Source organism: Chelon labrosus (genome assembly GCF_963514085.1).
Source record: "Chelon labrosus genome assembly, chromosome: 23".
NCBI classification, from domain to species: Eukaryota; Metazoa; Chordata; class Actinopteri; order Mugiliformes; family Mugilidae; genus Chelon; species Chelon labrosus.
Window position 1 is genome coordinate 17,212,411 of NC_140356.1, and position 23,710 is coordinate 17,236,120.

General features: G+C 42.3%; 1 protein-coding gene across 1 annotated transcript in view; it reads left to right on the forward strand.

The window, feature by feature from the left end:
• The window catches only part of btbd11a (BTB (POZ) domain containing 11a), a 184,579-nt gene that overhangs the window by 140,572 nt on the left and 20,297 nt on the right, over window positions 1-23,710 (forward strand). Inside the window, exons 3-6 of the mRNA XM_084573819.1 lie at window positions 5,946-6,153; window positions 15,924-16,076; window positions 18,017-18,182; window positions 22,592-22,681. Of these exons, the coding sequence (XP_084429945.1) occupies window positions 5,946-6,153; window positions 15,924-16,076; window positions 18,017-18,182; window positions 22,592-22,681 (617 nt within the window). The remainder of the gene's footprint in view (window positions 1-5,945; window positions 6,154-15,923; window positions 16,077-18,016; window positions 18,183-22,591; window positions 22,682-23,710) is intronic.

Below are 23,710 nucleotides of genomic sequence, written 5' to 3' on the forward strand. Positions count from 1 at the left end.
CGGCACACAGCTCTACTGTTTTGGTGCAGCCTGGAGACCTTCCTAGAGCTGTTTCCAACAGTTTGAGGCATAAATGTTGAGATAAACCAACTGTATGCTACCTGTTCAGCACCAAATAGCAGACACAATTAGCTGCTAGCTAACTTTAGTAGCTAATAGACCAGATATTTCCCTGTGGAGTAGGAGGAGACCAAAAGTAGAGCTAAAACACATCACCAATCCATTATTGCAAGTTGAATCTAACAAACTTCATTAAAAATGAACCACTCTTTACTGATTACCTTAGGACCTTGTGTATGTTAGGACACTAAACCACACATCCCAACTTTAATGTTACTTAGCTTACTAAGCTAACTTAGCTTTGATGAGTTTCAACTTCAAGTTTGGAGAACCCAAAAATCATGACGTAACCCTTCGGTATTCTTGTTTCCAACTTGTTTTTGAGCCTGATGGAAGATAAAATGACACCTCATCCATCTCATTATCATTAAATACTTTGCTCGTTTGATGGATTTGAGCTTGTTCCTTCCCAGAAGGGCCTCCATGCAGAGCAGCTACAGGAGATGACTCTCCTGAACTTGCACTCAAAGTACGACGATGGGAATGGAAATCCCGTTAATAATTCCAACCGCCTCCTCCCTGAACTGCACCGAAGAGCGGACGGGATAATGTTTTTCTCGAAAAACCAGCACGTGTTCTATATTTTCACCCAAATCAAACTCTTTAATAATTTCCCTCTTCATCCCCTCAAAATTTTCAAACACAAAAACTTTTGGTAAAAAAAAAAAAAAACACTAATGAATAGCTGCTTCAGTAGCAAGTCTCTGTTGGGGAAAATGCAATTTGTGGGCATATTCATACAGAGGGGTAAAGTACTTACATGCAAATAAGAAGCTTTACAGTGAGAGGCAATAGAAAATGGGTGCTGGATGCATCATTTGCTGCTCATGACTTTGTGTTATAGCGAAGAACTTAAACTTTATGAACTTCGGAAATGTGAATAATTTTGTCATAAGGGGAAACGGACCAATCGATCTCTGCTGGTGCTGGTTTCAGTAGAGCATGCACAGATTTATTGACATTAACACAGAGCACGTCATCTTGCTTTTTGTTTGAAATATGTTGACGTGTTCTTACTAACTGTTGGCAATATTGGAATTATTGTTTGCCTATTGTAATCACTGTCACATGTCAGGCATCACTTAGTGCCTTTAGGCTTCTGTCTTGCAGAGGAAGACAATTAAATTATTCTATGTCAATCAGAGAGAAGAAACCACAACGCACAATAACTCATACCGTGTTCCCTGTGGCCTCTTGGTATGAGAACATACTGCAATTACATTGTGCTTTATTGTACTTCTGTGGAGTGAAATATACTGCAGAGAAAACTTAACCTGGACCATACATTGAAACTGATCATTAAAGCCAGCATTGCAAACCTTGAGTTATTCAGGCTACACTTTGTTCAGTTAGTTTGAATACTTGGATGCCAGGAGGTCATCTTCGGTTTTAATGGAGAAGGGTATTTTGTGCATTGGTTTCAGAGTACGGCTAGAAGAACACAGGGTAATTATGGGTTTTGCGACCTCTTTACAACATGGTTCAAAGTGCTGACATTTCTTTATAATATGAGGTTTTCCCTACGTTACCGAAATGTCTCAACAACTATTCATGTCTGCTTGAGGATGAACTGTGACCCCTCGACATTTCAAGTAGTGCACAATGATGTTAGGATTTCACATCTATAGAGTGGATTGAAAGAAAAATTGGCAGAGATGTCCGCGATGCTCAGAAGATATATCCTAGTGACTTAGTGGTCTGTGAGATTGACTGAAACAGGTTTTAATGGTCTGTGGCTATGCTTTTTGCCGTTGAGTGAACTGGAATAACTTTAGTCATGCCCTAGCTTTTCACCTTGCACCATCATCAGGTCATAAATTGTAGTCCTATCGTCCTCAGCTGCACCTTAAAGGTTTACAGCCCTTCAAGTGGCTTTAACGGCTTCGCTTTTAGCTAAATGCTAATGCTAGCAAGCTAAATGTCCGGTTCTCAGTCATCCAGGTCATCCAGAAAAGCTGAAAACAAGGGCACTTGTAGAGTTTCTTGGAGACATTTCATCCAAGTAGCTTCTTCAGCTTAAAAGACTGGGGTGGAGTTGGGGTTTAAATAGGAACGCCTTTGGGGTGTTCACAACAGACACTTGACTAGTGTCTGTTAGCAACCAGATACTTACCTGTAGTTGAAGGAAATTGTTTGATCCTGTCTTCTTTCTCCAATGAACGGTACTCGAAATGTCTTCAAGAAACTTTACAAACCCTTGTCTTCAGTTTTTTTAGATATAGCATGCTAGACTTCAGTATAAATCCTAATATGCTAATGTTTAGCATGCATAGCTGGTTGCCGTCTTTGTCTAGCATGGTAACTCTAGTTATTTAGCAACAAATTGTGTTAGTATTTAGCTCAGAGCAAATCCATTAAACGTTTTACAGCTTTCGTTTGACAGAATTTAAAGTGCGACATTTCATTAAAGCAGGAAGTTTAAGCTTTGTGCTGTTTCACCGTTCATTCACAGGGGATAGGGAACAAAGTTTTGCTCAGTAATGAGTCCTTCCAAGGGGGAAAGACTTGGCTAGGAGAAAGGAAGACACTAAGCTGTCCCCTATGATTAATTCAAATGAGATGAAGCATGAACCCCATAGGAGTGTTGGTTAGATAATTACAGCAAAGGAGATGGGAGAAAATGTTGTCCCGCTGACAAAACCAAAGTCACAGGAACAATTAATGAAGGCAAGGAAAGCTTGATTATCGACTCCGGCGCTTGCTTTAGCTCAGGGGGACAGCAGTGGTTTAACCGTTTGCATGCTGCCTGCCTCTAATGTTAACTGTGGTGAAGAATTAGATGTGGGCTGTTATTTATGGGCGTGTTGCGGTTTAAAGAGCTTTGTTTTTCGCTCGGCAAACCTCAGGGGAGCGTTGTTAGTTCTTGGAGCTTGTCTGTTTTATGGGTTTCTCATATTGTTTCCCATTGAGCTAAGTGTTTTGTAAATGCATATTTCAGTCATCTTCGTTTCGTCTCCTTAATGTTTATTAATGTCTCACTTCTCGTCTTAGTATTCAGGCCTATAGCACACTGTGTAAACATACATACGCTGACTAGCATGGAGGCCCCTTGAGTGCCGGCAGTCAAAAGGTTTTCCATGCTCTATTTATTCTACCTGCTAAAGGCTACTGTGTACCAAACATGCATAGTGTGTGCCACATTTCTGCAGAGCTGCAGGTTAGGACTGCAATATTTATAGGCTGTATTGATTTTTTTCTTTTAACATCCTCAGGTTATTTGTCTGGTCAGCACCTCAAACGGAGAAAACTAATAAATTCTCACACTTCAGAAGTTGCAACAAGGGAACGGTCAGCATTTTTGACTGCTAAATGATTTATGAGGGTCATAATTGTTGATTAATTTAGATTGATTAATCAACTAAACATTTCAATATTCTTGTAGCTGCGGCTACAGACAGAAAGACACCAAAATGAAAGGACAAAATCCATACTTTGCACCGTCCAGAAGTCTGATCTGATCTGATATGTCTCCTGACGCTATTGCTGTATGGGTTGTGTCTGTCTGTCCATATGAACTTGGCCCTCTTGTGGTATTCTCAACCAACGACGTCCGAGTTTGTTGACGCTTCAGTCTTTATGCTAAGCTAAGCTAACTGTCGCCTGACTATTGCTGCTTCTAAATTTGGTTCTGTTTATTGAGTTCACAATCTTGTAACTGGGAATTTTCGTTGAGGCCAGATTTCACAAGTTGTGATGTGTTCGCTGACGCTTCTGTGTTTATGCTAAGCTAACTGTTTCCTGACAATTGCTGTCTTTAAATGGGGTTGCGTTTGTCCATATGAACAGTGTCCTCTTGTGGCATTCGCAACTTTGTAAGAGGTTGTGATCTGTTTGCATGATGTTTCATGCTAAGTTAAGCTAAGCTAGCAGACTGTATTGCCTCCATTATATAGAGCTGTGTTTACTTTGTTGATATAGTGTAATTTAGTCCTATTGTAGAGTAAATGTATCATATTTCTTCAGCCACATCTAGAAACTACGCCTTTACATCTCCTGTATTAAGTTACCCTGTCAGCTTGCTAAACTGTTAGCCTAGTTGCCTAGCAGCAATCGTCACAACGTATTAAGGCTGACTTAAAGGCCAAGGACTTTGTGCACACATCTTCACATATTCAGGAGTTTGAATGCAGCATATGACCCAGCACCTCATCAGCCTGATGGGGGGGTCCAGCTCAGAAGTGACCATATTTAATCACGTCCAACATGTCCAACCTGGAGCACAATCACGGAATCAAAGCATGTTCGCCCTTGTATTCAATTATTTAGTGGTGCATTTCATTTATTTTGTCGGCCGTCTACGAGCAAACTCTGCAGCGTGCTCTGTTTTTGTCTGTGAACTCTGTTGGGGGCCTATAGTTTGACAGATGGAGAACCTTCGGCTCCGACTCACAGTGTCACTCCGTCATGAGGTTTCAAGGCTAGTATTTGTGGAACAAACAATCAAACTCAGATCAGAGAACGCGTTTTTACTGCAGCTCAGAGCGTCAGACTTTCACACATATTTGCTTATTACTCATATATCCAGTCAGCGGACGCTTGGCATTTCTGTCTTAGCTCAGTGTCCGTGTTCCTCTATAACCTCCAGCGTTCCAGTAAACTGAGTAAATAATTAGATCAATGGGGATATACATTTTTCAGAGTAATCAACCCGCGAGCTCACGCTGCAGTATTTTCCCTCTCAGAGCAACATCATTATTCTTAAATGCATCGCTAATGAGCTCGTCGATAAACCCGCTGTGAAGCAGTCTAAATCAGGGAATTATGACTCTCTAAATGTCGACGCTAAATATCTGCCGCCGTACCGGAGACGCACTTGATTTCAGAATTTCAAATTAATACCTCCTCCGGTGATCGACACTATTAGAACTGTAAAAATCTCCTCTGACTTCCATTCACTCCCTGATCCTGCTGAGGACGCACACAGCTTGAAATCGATCCTGCGAAAAGGAAATGACCACATTTGTTTTGGCAAATGTATTCTGGGATCCACAGAAAATACATCTCTATGCACAGATGTTCGGTTATAAGGTTTGTTAGGGGGAAAATAATAAAATATGATTTGTTGTTCATGAATAAACTGAACTTAGGACCTCTGTAGACCTCTAATCATCGCCCACACAAACATCTGGTTTGACAGCTGTGTGTACACGGATAAACAGTCAAGTACAATAAGAATGAGGACATGATTAGCAAGAGCAGGTCTGTACTTCTGTGGGAAATCACCCCAAAAATAGGAACCTACTGCTGATGTACAGCCTATTTAACCATCAGACATCTCAAGATTGTTCGCTTTTCTCTGTCCTTTCTCGTGACAGGAACTTCACAGGCTTTGAAATGCACTCATTTGACATTTTGTGCACACTGACACACATATTGTACGTGACTGTCTCCGTGGTCCACATCTAACGGGAATAAAAGAGGAAGAGAAAAACAAGAGCGAGAGATAAAAACGGGCACAAGGATAAGAGCTCGCACGTCTGAGTGCTTTGCTGATGGAGGCATGATGTGCATAAGATGTCATATCAAGTCTGCAATTTCCCACTCGGGACCGTGTGGGCTGATGTGTATGACTAAATGTACGGTGAATCAGAGGGCGTGTGAATGAGGCAGTGTGTCTCTGCTTCATCACAGAAGTGCTGCGAGTACTCGTGTGTCAAAGGAGTGCCGTAGGAAGTAGATCTGTGCTCTGAAGGCAATGCGTAGGACTTTGTTATAGATCCCTTGTCAGTGTAGTACACAATGTTGTTTTCTCCTCCATGAATTTCCTGCTTGAGTCATTCTCCCTGTACATGTGCAGCTCTCACATATTGAAACTATCCCTCCAGGTGATTTGGTGGCCCGGGCCATGCACCACCTCCAGCCGCTGCACATTAAGAACCCCAGCAACGGGACTCCGGTGCACCAGAAGACCAACACCACAGTGCACTGGGAGCCCGAGGCCCTCTACACCCTGTGTTACTTCATGCACTGCCCGCAGATGGAGTGGGAGAACCCCAACGTTGAGCCCTCCAAGGTCACCTTACAGACAGAGAGGTGAGTCCGGCGGTAGCTTGATTTCACTCTGGGGCTCTAAACTCAGGCGAGGACAAGGAGAACATCCACTTGCATGAGTCATAAAAGAGTTCACAATCAGTTTGAATTCTCGGTGGCACACATATCTTACACTGGTCTACTCAGAGCCAATGTGATTTTTCTAGCTTAAACTTCAACATGCGTAAACGAGACAGTCTACGGTCATCAAAACTACTGATGCACTCAAATGATTTACGTTAGCTTAAACTTCAAATAGCTAACAATGAGTAAATGTGCGTCGTCACTGGAAAGTGCTTACGGTATTGTATATGTGAGAACAAGTGTGGCCCAAGGTTGAGGATAAATATAGCTGGGTAACTTCCATTTTTCCTCCAAAGGGTTTACAGTGTTCACAAGAAAAGTCCAAATCAGTTTCGGCCTTTAAGGCTAAGCTAGGCTAACAGTCTCCTAACTCTATTGCTGTCTTTAAAGGGGTCGTGTCCATACTAACGGCGCCCTCTTGTGGTATTCACAACCTCGTAAGTGCACACTTTCGGCCATGGTTTGATGTATTTGCTTCAGTCTTTATGGCTAAGCTGAGCTAACTGTCTCTTGACTCCATTGCTGTCTTTAAAGATGGTTGCGTTTATCGCACTTACGCGAAAGGTCCATATGAACAGCACCCCCTTCTGGTAGTCACAATCTTGTCATATATAAGTTACTATAGTGTAGTTTGATCCTGTTGGAGAGATTGGCCATTTCCTTTTTAAGTTACCCAGTTGTTATCTTGCTGGCTTCTAGAGACCAGCAGTTGCCTAGCAGCAGCGATCGTCACGTATCTTACGTATCTTACGTTGGAAGTAGATCTGTGCTCTGAAGGCAATGAGGACTTTATTTTAGATGTCTTATAAGTGTAGCGCGCAATGTTGTTTTCTCCTTAATGAATTTCTACTTGAATCTACTTGAGTGTGGCCTGAGGTCGATTATGTAAAACTTCCATTATTCCTCCATGTGATAGCCTTGTCTATTACTACTAACAAGATAAGCAGCATGAAAACCTCTGTATCTTATTCCTGTTAATATGATTGTGAACAAAAATAAATCAGATCAAAAGTGGATGGTGCTGCCTGCTGCATGAGAGGGATGCTGTTTGTTTAGAGGTGGTACATTTTAGTACTGATTGAAAATACACAGGAAGGAAAATCAGGTCCTTTATACACGTAGTATCTGCTGTCTGCGACCAATTTTGAAATGAAAATCAATTGTTGCTTTAATTTGTGTCTGGAAATGAGGTGAAAAGCACTTTTATTGGTTATTGTATAAACAATATGAATAAAAAAAGATAGGAAATGTGAGAAAAGAGTTGCTGTACATTTCAGTAATAATAGTCTGAATACAGAGAAATTAATCTCGGCAATTCGTGGATGTTGGCGTCAAGAATGTTTGCTTTTTTTTTCTCATTTTTGTTTATGATGTTGCGTGTTTATGGTATTGCAGCACCATGCCTCAGTGGTGATGAACAGCATGCATGCTGGTATCTTAAAATGATTTAGTGCATGCACAAATCAAGCCCTCATGGATGCATCAGTTTTAAGATGAAGATACAAATCAATAGAAATACTGTGCCTGGCAAAAATGGGAATATATTTAAGAGACTTATCACCTGTTCTAACAGACTGAAGAGAAGTCAAATTCAGACCTGTACGAAGGTTTCGTAAAGTTGCAGATTAGAGGTTTACAGATCCACAATCAAACTATATCAAATATGTTTGATATTTGGGATTTATAATCTATGTACTTTAACCAGTAACCAATGGGAGAAACAAATCTGCAAGGGCACAGATCAGTTGACGGTGTGCTAGCCCTCTAAGGCCAATGTTAGTGTCAGGGTCTTCAGGGTGAGGTAGGCCCCAAACGCTGGAAACTAGCGGATCAGGCAGGAATCGGCAAAAAATGAATTAAATTAAACCATAAGTAACACAAGGCGATGCATAAGGCAGGAGATCCAGAAACAAAAATCAAAACCTTCAAAAAAAGACAAGAACGCAGAGGGAAAGGCAGGACTATATATATACAAGGGCCAGATGAGACAGGTGAATACAATCAGGGCGGGGCAGACAATTACACAGTTGGGAAATCACAGGACAGGAAGAAGGCAAGACAGGAAACAAGGAAAAACTTAACAAAATAAAACAGGAAACTCAAAAACATGAAGCATGAACGAATCTCAAAACATGAACACAGGAAATCAAAATGCAGAATCTACACTTGTTTAGTGGTTCTTCTTGTTCTTGCATCCTTTAGTTTAAATGGTACTTAAAAAAAACAGCTTGCAGATGCATTACTGCCACCTAGTGGACTGAGGGGTGGTTCAGTAGATTTGCAGCAAATTATTTCAGCTAAATCGTCACTTAGCTCAGTTTTCTCGTTAAATAACATAAAGTCCTGCATTCAGTGCTCCCTGATCTGGCACATAATGCAGATAATATCCTGTCGTATATGTTGTACTGCCTGTTTTAAATCTTGTAGTCTGTGCAAGTTTGAGACACGCACGTCTGTGAAGATATAAAAATTGAATGGGACTTCAAAACTCCTGTAGTCTGAGCTGAGCTTTATTTATTGTGCGCGCTCCTTTTAAAATAGAGCAGCTCTTTTCATCTATTTTGCTCTTGCAAATTGGACCTGAAAGAGTTTTGTTCAATAAAAAGGTCCCCAAAAGTGGGTCATTCCACAATTCTTCCTCCTTTGCCATTCACTTTGATATTAACTATTCTGCTCACTCTGATGTGTGGTCCTCCTCCTCAGCTTATCAAGATTCGAATCGCGCCGGGAGACGACGTTTGTCACGGCGAAATGGTGTACGGATGTGTCGTTCAAACTCCAAATTCTCCTCCGTTTATTCGCTCAGCCATATTGCCTGTGTCGCTTCCTGGCAGTGCCGGTCATTGCAGACATTCCTTAGCTTCTTGCACAAGTTTTTGGCCCCACAAGCGATCTGGTAAGAAGCTGCACGGTCTGCTCAGCGCTGACACTTCCCCGGGCAGCGAGGAGATTGATGGAGACCGGGGGGACTTCACTCGGATGGACAGATATTCCAACATCTTTTCTCCGCTCTGAAGAGATAAAACTCCATCCTGACGACCCTGGGGAGCCAAAGGAATGTCAGACGGAGTGACATGTCAGCGGGCTCCCGGGTCCCTGGAGAGAAAATTCTCTCTTTAGCATTCGGCTGAAAGGTTGAAGACAAGTAGAACAGGCCTGAGCAACGCAGCGGGATGAGCGGGGGACGGAATATGATTAAAGGAGACGAAATAATCCTTTGGGGTTGTTTTGTGAAACTTTAGCTTCTGTGAGGTGAAAAATTACTAAATTACTGAGAAGACTTTTACATCTTAGCTTTGAGTCATTGATCTGCCTGACTCTAAATTAGAAAAAGGAAAAGATAAAGGATCCAGACGGAGCTAAAATAGTAAACGAGCTGCAGCAGGTTATGGTTCTTTGATATATTCCGTATTTTGAACCAGACGCTTTCTCTTTTAAGCTGGCAGCTCTGGGTGTTGGTTGTCGCTGCAGGCCTGCTGTCTGTATCGATGGATAACATTACCCTCAGTGTTTTCATTCCCAACTGGGCCCCTCATCTTTTTCAAACCTTGGACTGTAACTACGCCTTTCGGGAACCACGAATCAGTTAAATCTCCAGGAAGAAAAAAAAAAAAAAAAAAAGGGAGGAGGTCTGAATTGTCACGTTGGATATTCAGCCGAGTTCAAATTCCTGGCAGGCCGAAGGTGCGAAGACAACGATAGCTGCGGTTGCGGAATGAGAAACCGATGCACAAAATATGCAGAGCAGTCAAACAGCAGCGTGTCGATATCTTAAAGCTGCTGCCTTGATTAAACATGTGCTTAGAGCAAATTTACAGACGGGCCGGACAGCTGCATGAACAGTAAACACAGCGGTCCCACGGGGTTCCTCTCAGCTGGGTATGAGCTTGTGTTTGAAATCGTTTTTTGGGAGGAACTATGGTTGCCAGAGGGTTATGAGGGAGGAAAGCTCTACAGAAACCTTAACTGATGGATGTGTAATATCATTAAAATGACTGTAACATGAAATCAACCCATTTCATTTAATGTTTAAAGGGTTTTCTAATGTGCATCTGAGACTACTTTGTGGTTTTAAAAGCCCTGAAGTCAGTTTCATTAACTAAACTGGGTTCTAGTGAGCTAGAATTACTCCTAATACTATTATAATTAAGGATTTTGTGTAGAATAACTACAGTTGTTGTTAAAAGTAACCTGATTAGTTAAGTTCATTAAAATATGAGTACGAGAGGGGGAGTAGAAGTTTAATATCATCTACCAATTACCTGCTTTAAGGAGAAGGTCACTGCAGAAATCATTAGCTTAGGTTGTTCTGTTTATTATTAGTTCGCTGATGTAGAGTAGAGAAAGGACCATTTTACAAGCCTGAGAGGGTAATTATTACAAATGAGTAGGACTCACTGCGGGCATACAGGAAAACAGTGACGCCTCTGTACCCGTTCAGACCTTGCAGCAACATCCGTCCTGGGAAATCTGATTGCAAGCATCCCCCTTTAAGTACCTGTGCTCACGCCTGGCATTAAAATGCGTTCCCTACATGCGTCCCCAGCCGGCACTTGAGATCTGATCTCAGTTTCACGTCCGGTACGCAAGTAAACACCAACACCAGCTCCGATGGACCTCTACTGCTGTTTCAGAACCATGAACAGCTGTTTGTTGGGTCTACATGAAGACTTGGCGATATGATGTATTTTTTTTTTTAACAAGCTGTAAGATACGTACACATTAAATTATTATTTAGTTATTTATATCAACCTTAGTTATTTTAGAGACCTGCAAGACAAATCTCTACAGTAGATGGTCTTTAATGTGACCCAGAACTTATTGTGTGTTCACACTAGCAAAGGAACGAGGTCAAATGCATCCTCAATGCGTCCTGGGTGTGCTCACACCTGTACTTTAGACTGGTCACTTATGATCAGATCCCCCCCAGGACGGACGCCTCCTGTTTGATCTATCTGTCTATTTCTGTAAAGTCCCAGTACATCATCTAAGGAGACAGCTAAAAAACTTGTACCAAGTTGTTGGTGTTAAGATGGCAGATGTTTCTTCAAAACAGAAAGCATGGATTTCAAACTGTTAAACACTGCATGTCAGAAAATATCTTTGTTGAATCCCATTTTTAGGCAGAAAAGTCTAAACAAACTGTGCATTGACTTCAGCATCTCTTCAAAAGCTTGTTTGTTTTTTAACAATCAAACCCCTTTGGACACAAATAAGAGATTTTACATCTGAGTGGTATTATCATTTTAAAAAAAGACGAGCTGAATAGGCTAAGAGCTTTTCTGGGTTTGTTTTTCTAGGTTTTCTTTGTGTTCAGTGATAGTCCACATTGCGGGGTAAAACTGATGTGACTGAACTGCGATCCAAGAGCACCGCCGCTCTCCATATTAGGAGATGTGAGGCTTTGTAATTCTATCCTCTGAGGGTGGAATAAGTCACCGCACAGCAGGACCAATGCTTTGAACCGTGATACGGTTTCAAGGTGGCGCGCCGTTCAGTTCTTGGCACATACTGTAGCTACTGTAACTGTGAGGCAGTAACTGACACAGCTAAACTCCAACCTAAAAGCCATTTGTCTTGCTTTTTTTTTTAACATATTCAACATATGCGGCTTAAAAAACAGTGTGTAAGCCAAAAAGACTGGAACCACAAACCTTATTCAGCTTAGGAAGTCAGCCAGAAAAAACATGTTCAACCAAACATAAAGCTTGTAGGCACTAATGAAATTCAGGGAGCTGTAGCTATGATAGGTCAAAAAACCTTTAGCAACGCAAGTGGGCGCTTAATGATTGAAATCATTTTAGTGCGAATGAGGTGATGAACAATGGGTACGTCCATTAGCGACCAACTGCCAGCTACAAAGCAACAGGTGATGGACATAGGTCTTCACGCGTCGAACGGCCTTTAAGGTCGACAAAAAGAAAACGACCTACATTCAAGCTGTTCAGCTGACTTTGCTAAGGCCAAAGGAACGTCCCTGGCTGGAGCCTCTCCGTTGGGAGCTGACTATGCTCTGGCAAAGCTCTGCCGAGTCAATCAAATTGTTTGGGGGTGCACTTTAGACAGTGATAGACAGCAACCTGCCACCTGAGCACCACCCAGTTGAATTTGCTTAAAACAAAATGGCTCTGATTGGTTGTTGAACTAGCCAGGTGTGTGCACAGCTGTTTTTTTTCTTCTTTGTATTGATTAAGACATCCAAATGGCGCGCTACCTCTCTCTGGGTACTCCAGCTTCCTCCCATTGTCCAAAGACAAGCTCGTTCGGTTCACTGGGTGATTCTAAATTGACTGGAGACCTGTCCAGGGCGTACCCCGCCTCTCACCCAATGGCAGCTGGGACAGGCTCTGGCCCCCCGCGACCCTTCACAGGACAAGCGGTTACAGAAGATGAATGGCACGCTACCACCTACCCATATTCTGAATTTAGAGTCTTGCTATGCCAGGCTAGGCCATGACTCCAATTCCAGGTTCCTGTTTGTGCAGACTGACAAAATAACCTGTAGTTCTTGTAGGAACTCTCCAGAACCCTAGATTCCCTCATAGAGGAACTGTCCCCAAAAAAGTGTGGTTCGAAAGCGCCTTAAATGAGCTTAACTGACCAACTTAACTACCTATAATGTCAAATAGTTACAAACCACGTCACATTAGAGGTCCTTAACTAACATTAACATTATTTACTGTAGTTATTGACAGTTAAAATTGTTGGACATGTTTGGAATTCCGTTAAAAGACTTTCTTGCTGTTGGATGAGAAGATTAATGCCTGTACATGAACCTGCGGCTAGGAGTTGATTAGCTTACAAATTTTACTTTTAAATTTCTTTCTGTATACAGAATAACTAAAACTTGCACTTTTAGACCTGTTAGTATGTGTTGCCTTGAGCTTTGGACTTTCTAATAGCTGCCAGTCTGCTAAGTTAAGCTAATTGCTTTTAAAAAGAGAAAACTAATGCGTGTCTTTTGAAATAACAGTTCGACATTTGTGTTTTCATTCTGACAAAATAAGAAAAATCTATTCCATTAGGCACAACAACTCACTCTGATGAAGCCGATGTAAAGGGGTTAAATATATGATGAATCACTGACCTGAATGTAGCTGCTGTTTCACCGCAGGGGGGGGTGAAGATAAATAGCAGACATAACAACACACGAGTGCATGTGTGTTTGAGAGCGAGAAAGATTAAACACACAAACACACACACACACACACACACTTCCAGGAAGTAAATGATGAAATATGATGGTGTCAGGCGGCCGAGACCCATTACTGGTTTTGATTAAAGAAGGTAATAACCGCATTTAGGGAGGTTGCAGCATCTTGATCTCTTTTCTGTTCTGCACTATCTGAGTTATAAATTATCAGCATCGATTTGGTGTTGCTGCTTTTCCAGGTATCTGTGAGGGCATCTTTAATTAGAAAGTTTGTGGCTATGAGTTGTTGGAGCAGGGTCTTTATTAAAGTTGATAAAGCGCTCGGAGCGTTATGAAACCCAACAGTGTTGGGATGTTATCAGTCTGAAACATTCATTTTGGTGTACGAAGGTCATATTAAACATATTATTGTGTATTTATAGGCCCTGTTGCCTACGTGTGTGGTCTATTTGTGAACGGACTTGTACTAATGTTTAAAGACATTGGTAAACAGTTGTTTTCTCTAATACTGCAATGCACATCCAGCATATCCCAAAGACTCTCAATGGGGTTAAGGTCTGGACTCTGTGGTGGCCAATCCATGTGTGAAAATGATGTCTCATGCTCCCTGAACCACTCTTTCACAATCTGAGCCCCATGAATCCTGGCATTGTCATCTTGGTTGCTGAACCTAGACCTGAGCAACTGCAGCAACCCCAGATCATAGCACTGCCCCCTCAGGCTTGTACAGTAGACACTAGGCATGATGGGTGCATCACTTCATCTGCCTCTCTTCTTACCCTTTTGCCCCCATCACTCTGGAACAGAGTAAATCTGGACTCATCAGACCACATGACCTTCTTCCATTGCTCCAGAGTCCAATCTTTATGCTCCCTAGCATATTGAAGCCTTTTTTTTTCCAGTTATCCTCACTGATTAGTGGTTTTCTTAAGGCTACACAGCTGTTCAGTCCCAATCCCTTGAGTTCCCTTCACATTGTACGTGTGGAAATGCTCTTACTTTCACTATTAAACATAGCCCTGAGTTCTACTGTTGTTTTTCTGCCATTTGATTTCACCAAACGTTTAAGTGATCACCAATCACGATCAATCAGGATGTTTTTTCCGACCACATTTCTTCCTTGAAGATGATGGTTCTCCACTATCCTTCCAGTTTTTAATAATTTGTTGGACAGTTCTTAACCCAGTTTTAGTAGTTTCTTCAATCTCCTTAGATGTTTTCTCTGCTTGATGCATGCCAATGATTTGACCCTTCTCAAACAGACTAACATCTTTTCCACGACCACAGGATGTGTCTTTAGACATGGTTGTTTAAGAAATGAGAAGCTACTCGTTGCATCAGTTGGGGTTAAATAACTTGTTGCCAGCTGGAAGATAATCACCCATGCAGTAATTATCCAATAGGAGGCTCCTACCAATTTGATTAGTTAAATCCAGGTGGCCAGGCATTGTTGGCAGTTGTTTGCCAGATTTCTCCATGGCGTCCCCTAGTGTTGCATTAGTGTTGGATGGAAATATTGGATCTACATGGACTCATACAGTCAATCAAAACTTAAAAAAAGCAGAGATCTCAGTGTTGCATCGTGAGCAGAGCAGACAGCAGCTGCTGTCAGACACTGAAAAACAACCTCACGTTTTTCCATCTCTCACCATCTTCCTGTTAAGTTTTTTTCTTCTTCTCCATCCTGGGAAGTTCCCGTGATTAGCGTAGCCATCAAACTTTATGAATAATTGTCACCCAGGGATCCACAAGGCGTATAATTTAGTTTGATGTTACCCACACTACATTCAGTTTTAACCCACGACATTCATTCAAGCTGCTCTCTGATAATGCCTGCCACTTGAATTCTAAATTAATTATTTAACAAACTTGGCTGTGTCAGAGCAGGATGGTGCTTGCTAATCTAAAAAAATTAAAAAATAAAACCAAATGCACCTTCAAATTTAAGCAGAGCCTGACTTTCATTACACATCTAAAGCCTTTTGCAAAGTCAGTAGCTTGGATGACGTGAGAAAACAGCTCCCAAAGGTCGAGCACTCTGTTGTGGCACGCCTATATATTTATTTTTATATAAGAACTGATAAGGGAATTGAATCCAGCTCCCTCAGCTGTATCAAACCTGCTGCTGTAAATGCGCAAGCAGTTTTACAGGCCCGGGTTTCTGATGTTACGAAACCGAAAGATCTCACAGGCACAAAGTCTCATCGAAAACCTTCGTCTGGGAGAAAAGATATGCCTCAACGTCTGAAAGCTGGTAGAGCTAAAGGTGGATCAAATTGGCACAAAAATGCTTGACTGCTTTTTAATATATATATATCTTGATCTGATTTCTAGAAGTTGTGTCAGAAAAGCAGCATATGCATGTAACTGCAGAAAGGCCCCTCCAGCCAGCTATAAGGAAAAATTTGCATTTCTAAAATGCCCCCTCATCCATCTACTTTCCTCCTTTAAATAATTCAAAACCACCATTGACTGAATGTGATTTTACTAATCTGAATAGAATATTCAACATGAGCAATTCTGTTTTCCTCTGCAGGCCGTTCCTGGTGCTGCCGCCGCTGATGGAGTGGATCCGGGTGGCGGTCGCCCACACTGAGCATCGACGAAGCTTCTCTGTGGACAGTGACGACGTGAGGCAGGCTGCCAGGCTGCTGCTGCCCGGTGTGGACTGTGAGCCAAGACAAATAAAGTAAGAATACTGTACTTAGTGCAAAGTTGACTGCAACTCAACGCAACTAACAAACTAAGGTGGTAAACATATCTGCTAATATTAGCATTTGGCTCAAAACAGCCTCACAGAGTTGCTGAGATCAGTGCAGACAAAGAAGTTTCAAAAGCTAACATACAATTTATGATCAATTTGGCTATCTTAGCTTAGCGTGTTAGCATGTACATTTGTTTGCCAGCGCTAATGGGAATATCAGTGTTTTGGTTATAAGTTAACATATGGAACTAAGTTTTTTAACCACTGCATTTCACAAAAAAACATGAATGTCAACCTCTTGGGGATCCCCAGACGTATTAGCATTCATCCTATACAAATAAATTATATTTTTAACAAATTTCAAAGCAACCCATCTTAAATTTATTGGGCTATATTTGTCTCTGACTTGCCCATCAGCCTCAGTCGTAGGCTACATTGTGTTTCAGTGCTAATTAGCAAACTCAAGCCAAACAAAAGTAGTAAACATTTATGCTAACATTGCATATGTGCATTGGCATTGTGACAGCATGATGATATTAGTATTTAGCTCTGTGCAGCTTCACAGAGTTGCTGGAATGGATGTAGACTTACAGTCTCACGATCAAGTTGACTACGTTAGCTTAGAAAGTTAGCATGCTAACATTTATCAGCAACACCAACATATGGAGTTAACTGATTTTTTTACAAAATATCATGAATTTCAGCTTCTTGGTGGAGTAAGAAGAAAGGCCAAGGGGTCATAAGAGTCAAAAATATTGTGCTCATCAGTTAATGTAAGCTAAACTGAGAGGGTAAACATCATAGGTGCTAATTCATGCTTGACTTGTTATTGTGGGTGTTAGCGTGCTAATTTTAGCATTTGTCTCAGTGTAGCTTCACAGAGTTGCTAAAATAAATGTGAACTCACTATAATGGTGATGTTGGCTGCTTAGCATGTTAGCATGTTAACATATGTTAGCCTAAGCTAATGGAAATCTCAGTAGTTTTGGTCATAAACCAAAGTATGGAACTAATTAATGACGACCGGATGAACGACAACCTCTTCGTGGTGCTACAGGGGATCCTCTGAAACATTAGCATTAACAATTAAGAAACAATGAATATTTGTACCATATTTCAAAGCAATCATCCCACATTTAACATTCCCATCAGACCTAGTGGTACGCAGTGAAAACTGAACCCATGCTTGTTTGCACAGAGTTGCTGTTTCTAATTTAAGAGCTTGTTTATGGGACTTGGCAGGCGCTAAATGAAGTGTATTTGTCCCTCTCTCAGTAACCAATAAATCGTCTCCCTATATGTTTCTGCCTCACTTACACTCTCTTCTGTCCTCCTTTCTTTCCTCTCATTCACAGCCGAGCACCATATTTGCCTAAATGGAAACTCTCAGTGATTTAGTTTTTTAATTTTTTGGGTTACAGTCAGTGGATTTAGAGTCTTTTTACCGTTTCAAATATTTGCAGAGAAGTGATAAACCCAAATATGAGAGGTGTGTGTTGCTGAAATCTCCTTACATATGTCAGATATAATTGTCATGTAAAATTAGACATTATGAGAGGTTTCTCTGCGACCCTGTGGAAATTTCAGCCGTGACAGCTGCTCACAGCTTGGCTTAAGAGGCTTTACGGGAAGCATCAGTGAGTAATTATGAGTCATAGCACAAGCCTTACCTGGAGACAAGCTACTTTAGAAAGCAAGTGAAGTGAGAGTTCACCAATTCAAATATAAGCGAACTGACTCTGATTGCAGGCAGCTCAATACTTATAAAGTTTGTTTGGAAGAGTTGTGAAAAGCCGAGAGGCAATCATTTTCTGCTTCCTTCAGCAGGCGGCGGAGGTGTATATCCTCTGATCTAAAAAAAAATCCATTTCTGAGATAAGCGCATTCTTAATCACAGTAATGGATCTTCTGTTTCCAATCTGCAGAGCGGAGGATTGTTTCTGTGCCACCAGAAAGCTGGACGCCGCCTCCACGGAGGCCAAGTTCCTGCAGGATCTGGGCTTCAGGATGCTAAACTGCGGACGGACGGACCTGGTCAAGCAGGCCGTGAACCTGCTGGGGCCTGATGGCATAAACAGCATGAGCGAGCAGGTCTGGCACCGATCGCGCACTCCTACACATATATGCAGCCTTTACGTCCCACGCAAGCGAGCACAGTGGAGATGCACAATGAATTCCTAACAAGTATTACCTGGCAGTTCACACACACGCTGGGCGCCGACAGCTCTCTATGAGTAATGCACCACGTTAAATTCTCATGATATATTTTTACGTTTTTGTTTTGCATTATTTTCTTGCCGCACTGATGCCGACGGCATCTATACATCTTCCATCCGTCACAACGTCCTCTGACCAACATTACAAGAAATATTCAAGTTGCATATGACTTAGACTTAGACTTAGACTTAGATAAACTTTATTGATCCACAAGGGAAATTGCTTGGTTACAGTAGCTTAGTTGTCATAAAAAACACACTCTTAAGAACCTCAGATAAAAAGAAAAGATTAAGTTAAATAAAATAGAAATAAAAAATAAGTAGGATAAGATCTAGTAACATAAAATAGAAATAGTATAAGCCAAAATGTACAAATTATCATATTAGAATATGAACAAATGTACAAGAAATGGAAGAATATAAATATAAATTATATATACAGGGTATATAGGACAATAAATCAGACGTGATTAAGCTTTAAACGCGATTATTAAAAGTGCTCATTCACTTTCTGTCAGTTTAGCTAATTGTTAGCTAATCATTTCTTGCACGTAATCATAATTTTTAATACAGAAAGACTTCTTCTTCTTCAGAATCAAGAGTAGTTTGTTGATTGCCGTCAGTGCAGCAGACAAAATGTGAATGAAGAGCCTAAAAACTCAGCAGTTCAATAGTCAGACATTCAACAAAGTTTTGTTTGTACCAGATTAGCTGTGCAGTGCAGCAGACAGCTTGATAGGTGTGAGGCTGTGTTTTACCTCAGAGTCAAAAAACAAAAAGTCTCCATTCTTGTGTCGTTATTCTGTGTTGTTCTTCCACTTTATCCGTTAAACACGGGAGCTCATACACAAACCAGCGTCATTTTCCAGGTCAGACTAGCTAGCACGGAGCAAAATGTGTTTCGATCCGAGCTGGCGAGCAGGAGACCCTGCTTACATTCCCAGGAGGAGAGTGGGCCCGAGGTCTAATTTATTCGTTTCTCGCTCGTACTCCTCCTCCAGATCAAACAAATCAGGTGAGAGGGAAGTGGACGGAGGCCAAAGACGGCCCTCTGCAGCTCTGCATCACGCATCTCTTAAAACCCACCCGGGTCTGGTTTAAATCCAGAACACAGAACCGGGTTCCACTCACATGTCTGAAGCTAAATATGCTCTGTTTGTCTCTGGCCACTTTTACTTGGACGGAGTAATAGCCCAGGCCTAATACAAATGGCACCTCAATCTGAACAGACTGAACTGATCAGAAGGAATATTTAATCAGATTGAGAGGAGTGGTGCAAACCTTTGATAATCTGTCCACAATAGGAACATATTAGCCACTAAAAAGCACTTGATCTGATTGTTTCTCTCTGGTTGGAATAAATCCATTCTTTCTGGGCATGTTGGGAAGTGATGAGTTTCTCTTAGGGACAGATACATGCAGGTAGAAAAACAAGTGTTTGAAAAGATGAACGAAGCATTTTCAACTCTGTAAACGAGCCACCATCTTGGTCACTTTGGTTCTATATGGTGCTCACCAGATACTCACCTTACCAGGGTCTGCAACGACCAGATGCCCACCTTCAGGAATTGGAGGAATTCTGTTTTTTTTGGGGTGCTTATCTAAATACATACTGCTACTACCATGTGCATGGTAGTTAGCACTGATGCCTCACAGCAAGAAGGTTCTGGGGTCGAATCCATCGGCAGACTGGGGCCTTTCTTTTTGCATGTTCTCCCTGTGTCTGCGTGGGTTCTCTCCAGGTACTCCAGCTTCCTACCACCGTCCAAAGACATGCTGGTTAGGTTCATTGGTGATTCTAAATTGGCCGTAGGTGTGAGTGTGAATGGTTGTCTGTCTCTCTGTGTTAGCCCTGAGATAGACTAGAGACCTGTCAATGGCTGGGATAAGCTCCAGTCACCCTGCGACCCTTCACAGAACAAGATGGATGACTTAACTTTTCATTTTAATGTTCCAACTAATTGGAACTGAGCAAATCTGGACTACCCCCTGTCTCATAAAGTCGTTTAATTTGTCATATTTCACCTGCTGACCTTATCTTTTGTACGTAAAATCTTAATCCGCAATGAAAACACTAAAATGTTTCGTCCGTCGTCCTCGTTAGGTAAGGGTAAAAGCATCTCTGGTTTCTGCCAGATAAACTGCTGCAGATGGAAAGAAAAAGGACTTTTCTGTTGTTACCTGAAACTAAAACACTTTTCCCGGACAGCATGCTCAGCAGTCGGGTCGATATCGCTGCCTTGCTGCGTTCGGCGTCATCGGGGGAATCTCTGCCTTGCCCAGCCAGTGGAAAAATATTGGTTATTCCTTGTGGTGCTAAGTGGAAGCTAATGGTACAATCCGATTTTCCGTGGTCAGTAAGCCTCGCCTAGTTAGGTTCAATTAAGATAACCTTGGCAGACCTCCATTCAGCCGCTCTTAAAGCCCTCCTGGTCTGAGGGATCTGTGTTTGTTGAAAGCATCTTTTCAATTGATTGCTGCTCAGGAAGACCTTTGATCCGCACCGAGAGGAGGTGGAGAATTAGACTGAAACTGTATTTACAGGTCATTTTTTTAATGTGACAAACTGTATTGACTGACTCCTCACTCCTCTCATAAATAACGGTCCGTGTTGACGTGCAGGCTTTTATCTCCCTGTAAAAGTGGCTAAATGGAGCAAGAGACCAGCCAGTGTTACAGGAGCAGTAAAGTAGAAGCTGCAGCCTGTCATCACGGCTAAGAGGCATTTGAACTCATCGCGCTGATCGCCCAGGTCCGGCCGTCTCTCGCCCTTTAGCCGCTGATTAAGTGGATCGGTGTCCAGGAAATATTTAAGAATGAATCACTGCAAAGGGATATCGGCCTTCAACATAAAGTGCCGTGGTGCGCTATGAGCGAATCGTAAAAGGCCTCTGTTGAACATAATGGCCCGGATCGGGGCGTATGATTGAAGTCTGTTTTATGGAGCCTCATTCAAAAGTCTTTACTCTAGAAAACCTGGTTAATGGGGACAACTCACCGTCTCGTTCGGAACAGATTCTTTTTCCGTCTGATTCCACTTCACGATCAGATGAAGCTTTGTCCCTGCGGATCGAAGCGTAACGGCTGTGGGCGTGTCCGGCTCCAGAGCGCTATGTGCACATGGTGGCATGCAGCGATATACGATGCTAGGTTGAGGCAGGTGTGATTATGTTTGGAAAATCATAAGCTGCAAGCAACTACTGGAAATGTCTCTTATTGTTGAGGAGGAGAAAAAAAAGCAGAGTGTATTCAAACCTGCTGTGTTGAGGGCTGATTGGCAACCAGCGGTGAAATTACTACATGTAGAAACGATTCAAAGAAGAGTATGTGAAGACTTGAGGGCTCGGGAATGACTTGTGACACACAACTGAAAAGGAACTGCCGGCAACGAAGGCTACAGCCATCGTTCTGCAACGGCATGAAAGGAAATAACTCTTCATAGCCGCAGGTGGCTGTGGTCTGTGTTCGTCATAGAGCTGTTATTAGCTTGGGGGCTAGGAAGCTAGGAAGATCTACGAAACATCATACAGAGTCAGCCTCTCCTGAACCTCACCAACTAGTTGGTCTACAGTGCTCATGGTTCTCCAAGCCGATCAGCCAAGTCTCTAATGGACACCTTCCACCGCCAATTCAACATCCTGAATCGGCTGAAAAGCTGCCGACAGTAAACATCCACTTGCAGACATTCACCAACTGCCCGACTCCTGCAAGTGGCCCTCCGTCGGTTCGGTCTGTCACAACCTTTTGGACGCCCACCGCTGCCATTCCGATTCTTGGATATAGTCTTTGGTTGGCCTTCAGCTTTGGTTTCCGTTGGTTTTGATTGTGACGCAGAAATGCTACCTCGCACCAGGTTGCCAACAAGATAGGATGCTAAATGGTATTATCCCACAGATACTTGATCAGTGTTGGATCTAGTGAATTTGGAGGCCAGGTCAACACCTTGTGCTGTTCTTCATGTTTTGTTTGAGCTGCTCCTACAGCGTTTTAGGACTGCATCCTGCTGGGGATGGCTGCTGCCATCAAGGAGTGTCATTGCTATGGGGTGGGGGTGCCTGGTCTGGTCTCGGTGGGTGCCACATGTCTAAGTAACATCCACACCAATGAAGTCAATCTTACTTGGGCATTAGCAACCCTAGAACTGAAGAATGTCTTCCAACTCAACTCAGCTTTAACATGAACCCTAATCACATATTTCCAAGTGCTTTAACAAGTCAAGTCATTGTGTTCAAATGTTTAATCCAGCCTCCATCCAGGTAACCTCCTCTTTCCTTCCTTCTGCAGGGAATGACCCCTCTCATGTACGCCTGCGTCCGTGGAGACGAGGCCATGGTCCAGATGCTGCTCGACGCCGGAGCCGACATCAACAGTGAGGTCAGTGTTCGAGCTGCCCGACGGTGGCTGCTTCTCAAACAATTCCACATTTCTGTCCCTGTCTGATATGTTCATTCACATTTGTTTCTGTGCTCCCCAGTGAAAACGATGAACCCACTTTGTGTTGCTCTTCCCCCCCCACCCCTCTCCCGCTCTCCATCGCCATTGTCTCACCTGCTCTCGGCATGCTCTCCGTTCTCCCGGCAGCTCATTACACGAAGTGCACTGATAAGCAATAAACGAGTATCGTGTGCACGGTGAACAATGATGGTTTGTCTTTGCACCGATGCTGAATAATAATCCGGCGGCGCAGACGCTCACTTCATTACGTTTAACTCTGCAGACATCCAGCAGCAGTTTGCTTTACACCACATCAATAATGTATCACTGTTGTACAAGTATGTGCACTTAGTGTAACTTGCTGCCGTAGACTGTATGTGAAACTTTCATATCATTGCATGTATTCGTTTTGTTGGAATAAGAATACTCCACAGCGAGGCTTTTCTTGTCTGTGCAGTGTGTCTTGTTTGTGTGCAGCTGCTTTAATCTTAGTTTTCAATTAGAAGATGCAAACGTAAGAACACTTCATGGACTCTCCTCCACCATGAGTGACTTCACTGTTGATTGCTTCGTTGGTTTAGTGCCGCGTTGACTCGGAGGCAAAGCACCACTCCTAGAAATCCTCCAGGAGTTTAGTTAATAATTAATGTGAGAGTGCCACGCAGATAAGTTTGTGCAGAGGTTTCGAGATACTATCTGTCCAAATATATAACAGAGGAGTTCGGAATATGTGTCCTCCTCAAAGCAGTGACTCATTCCAGAAACAACATCCTGGTTTAATTGAATCAGCTGAGGGTCAGGAAAAGGTTCCGGTATAAACCAAAAGACAAATGAAGGGGTAAGAAAGAGCAAAGTATTCCATCAAAATGCCTTTTTAAGCTTTCTCTTGTGAAATACAAAGTGCTTTTACATTTATCAGCCTTTAAAACAGACTGAGAAGCAAACATTCCCCTTAAAGGCGAACTACTG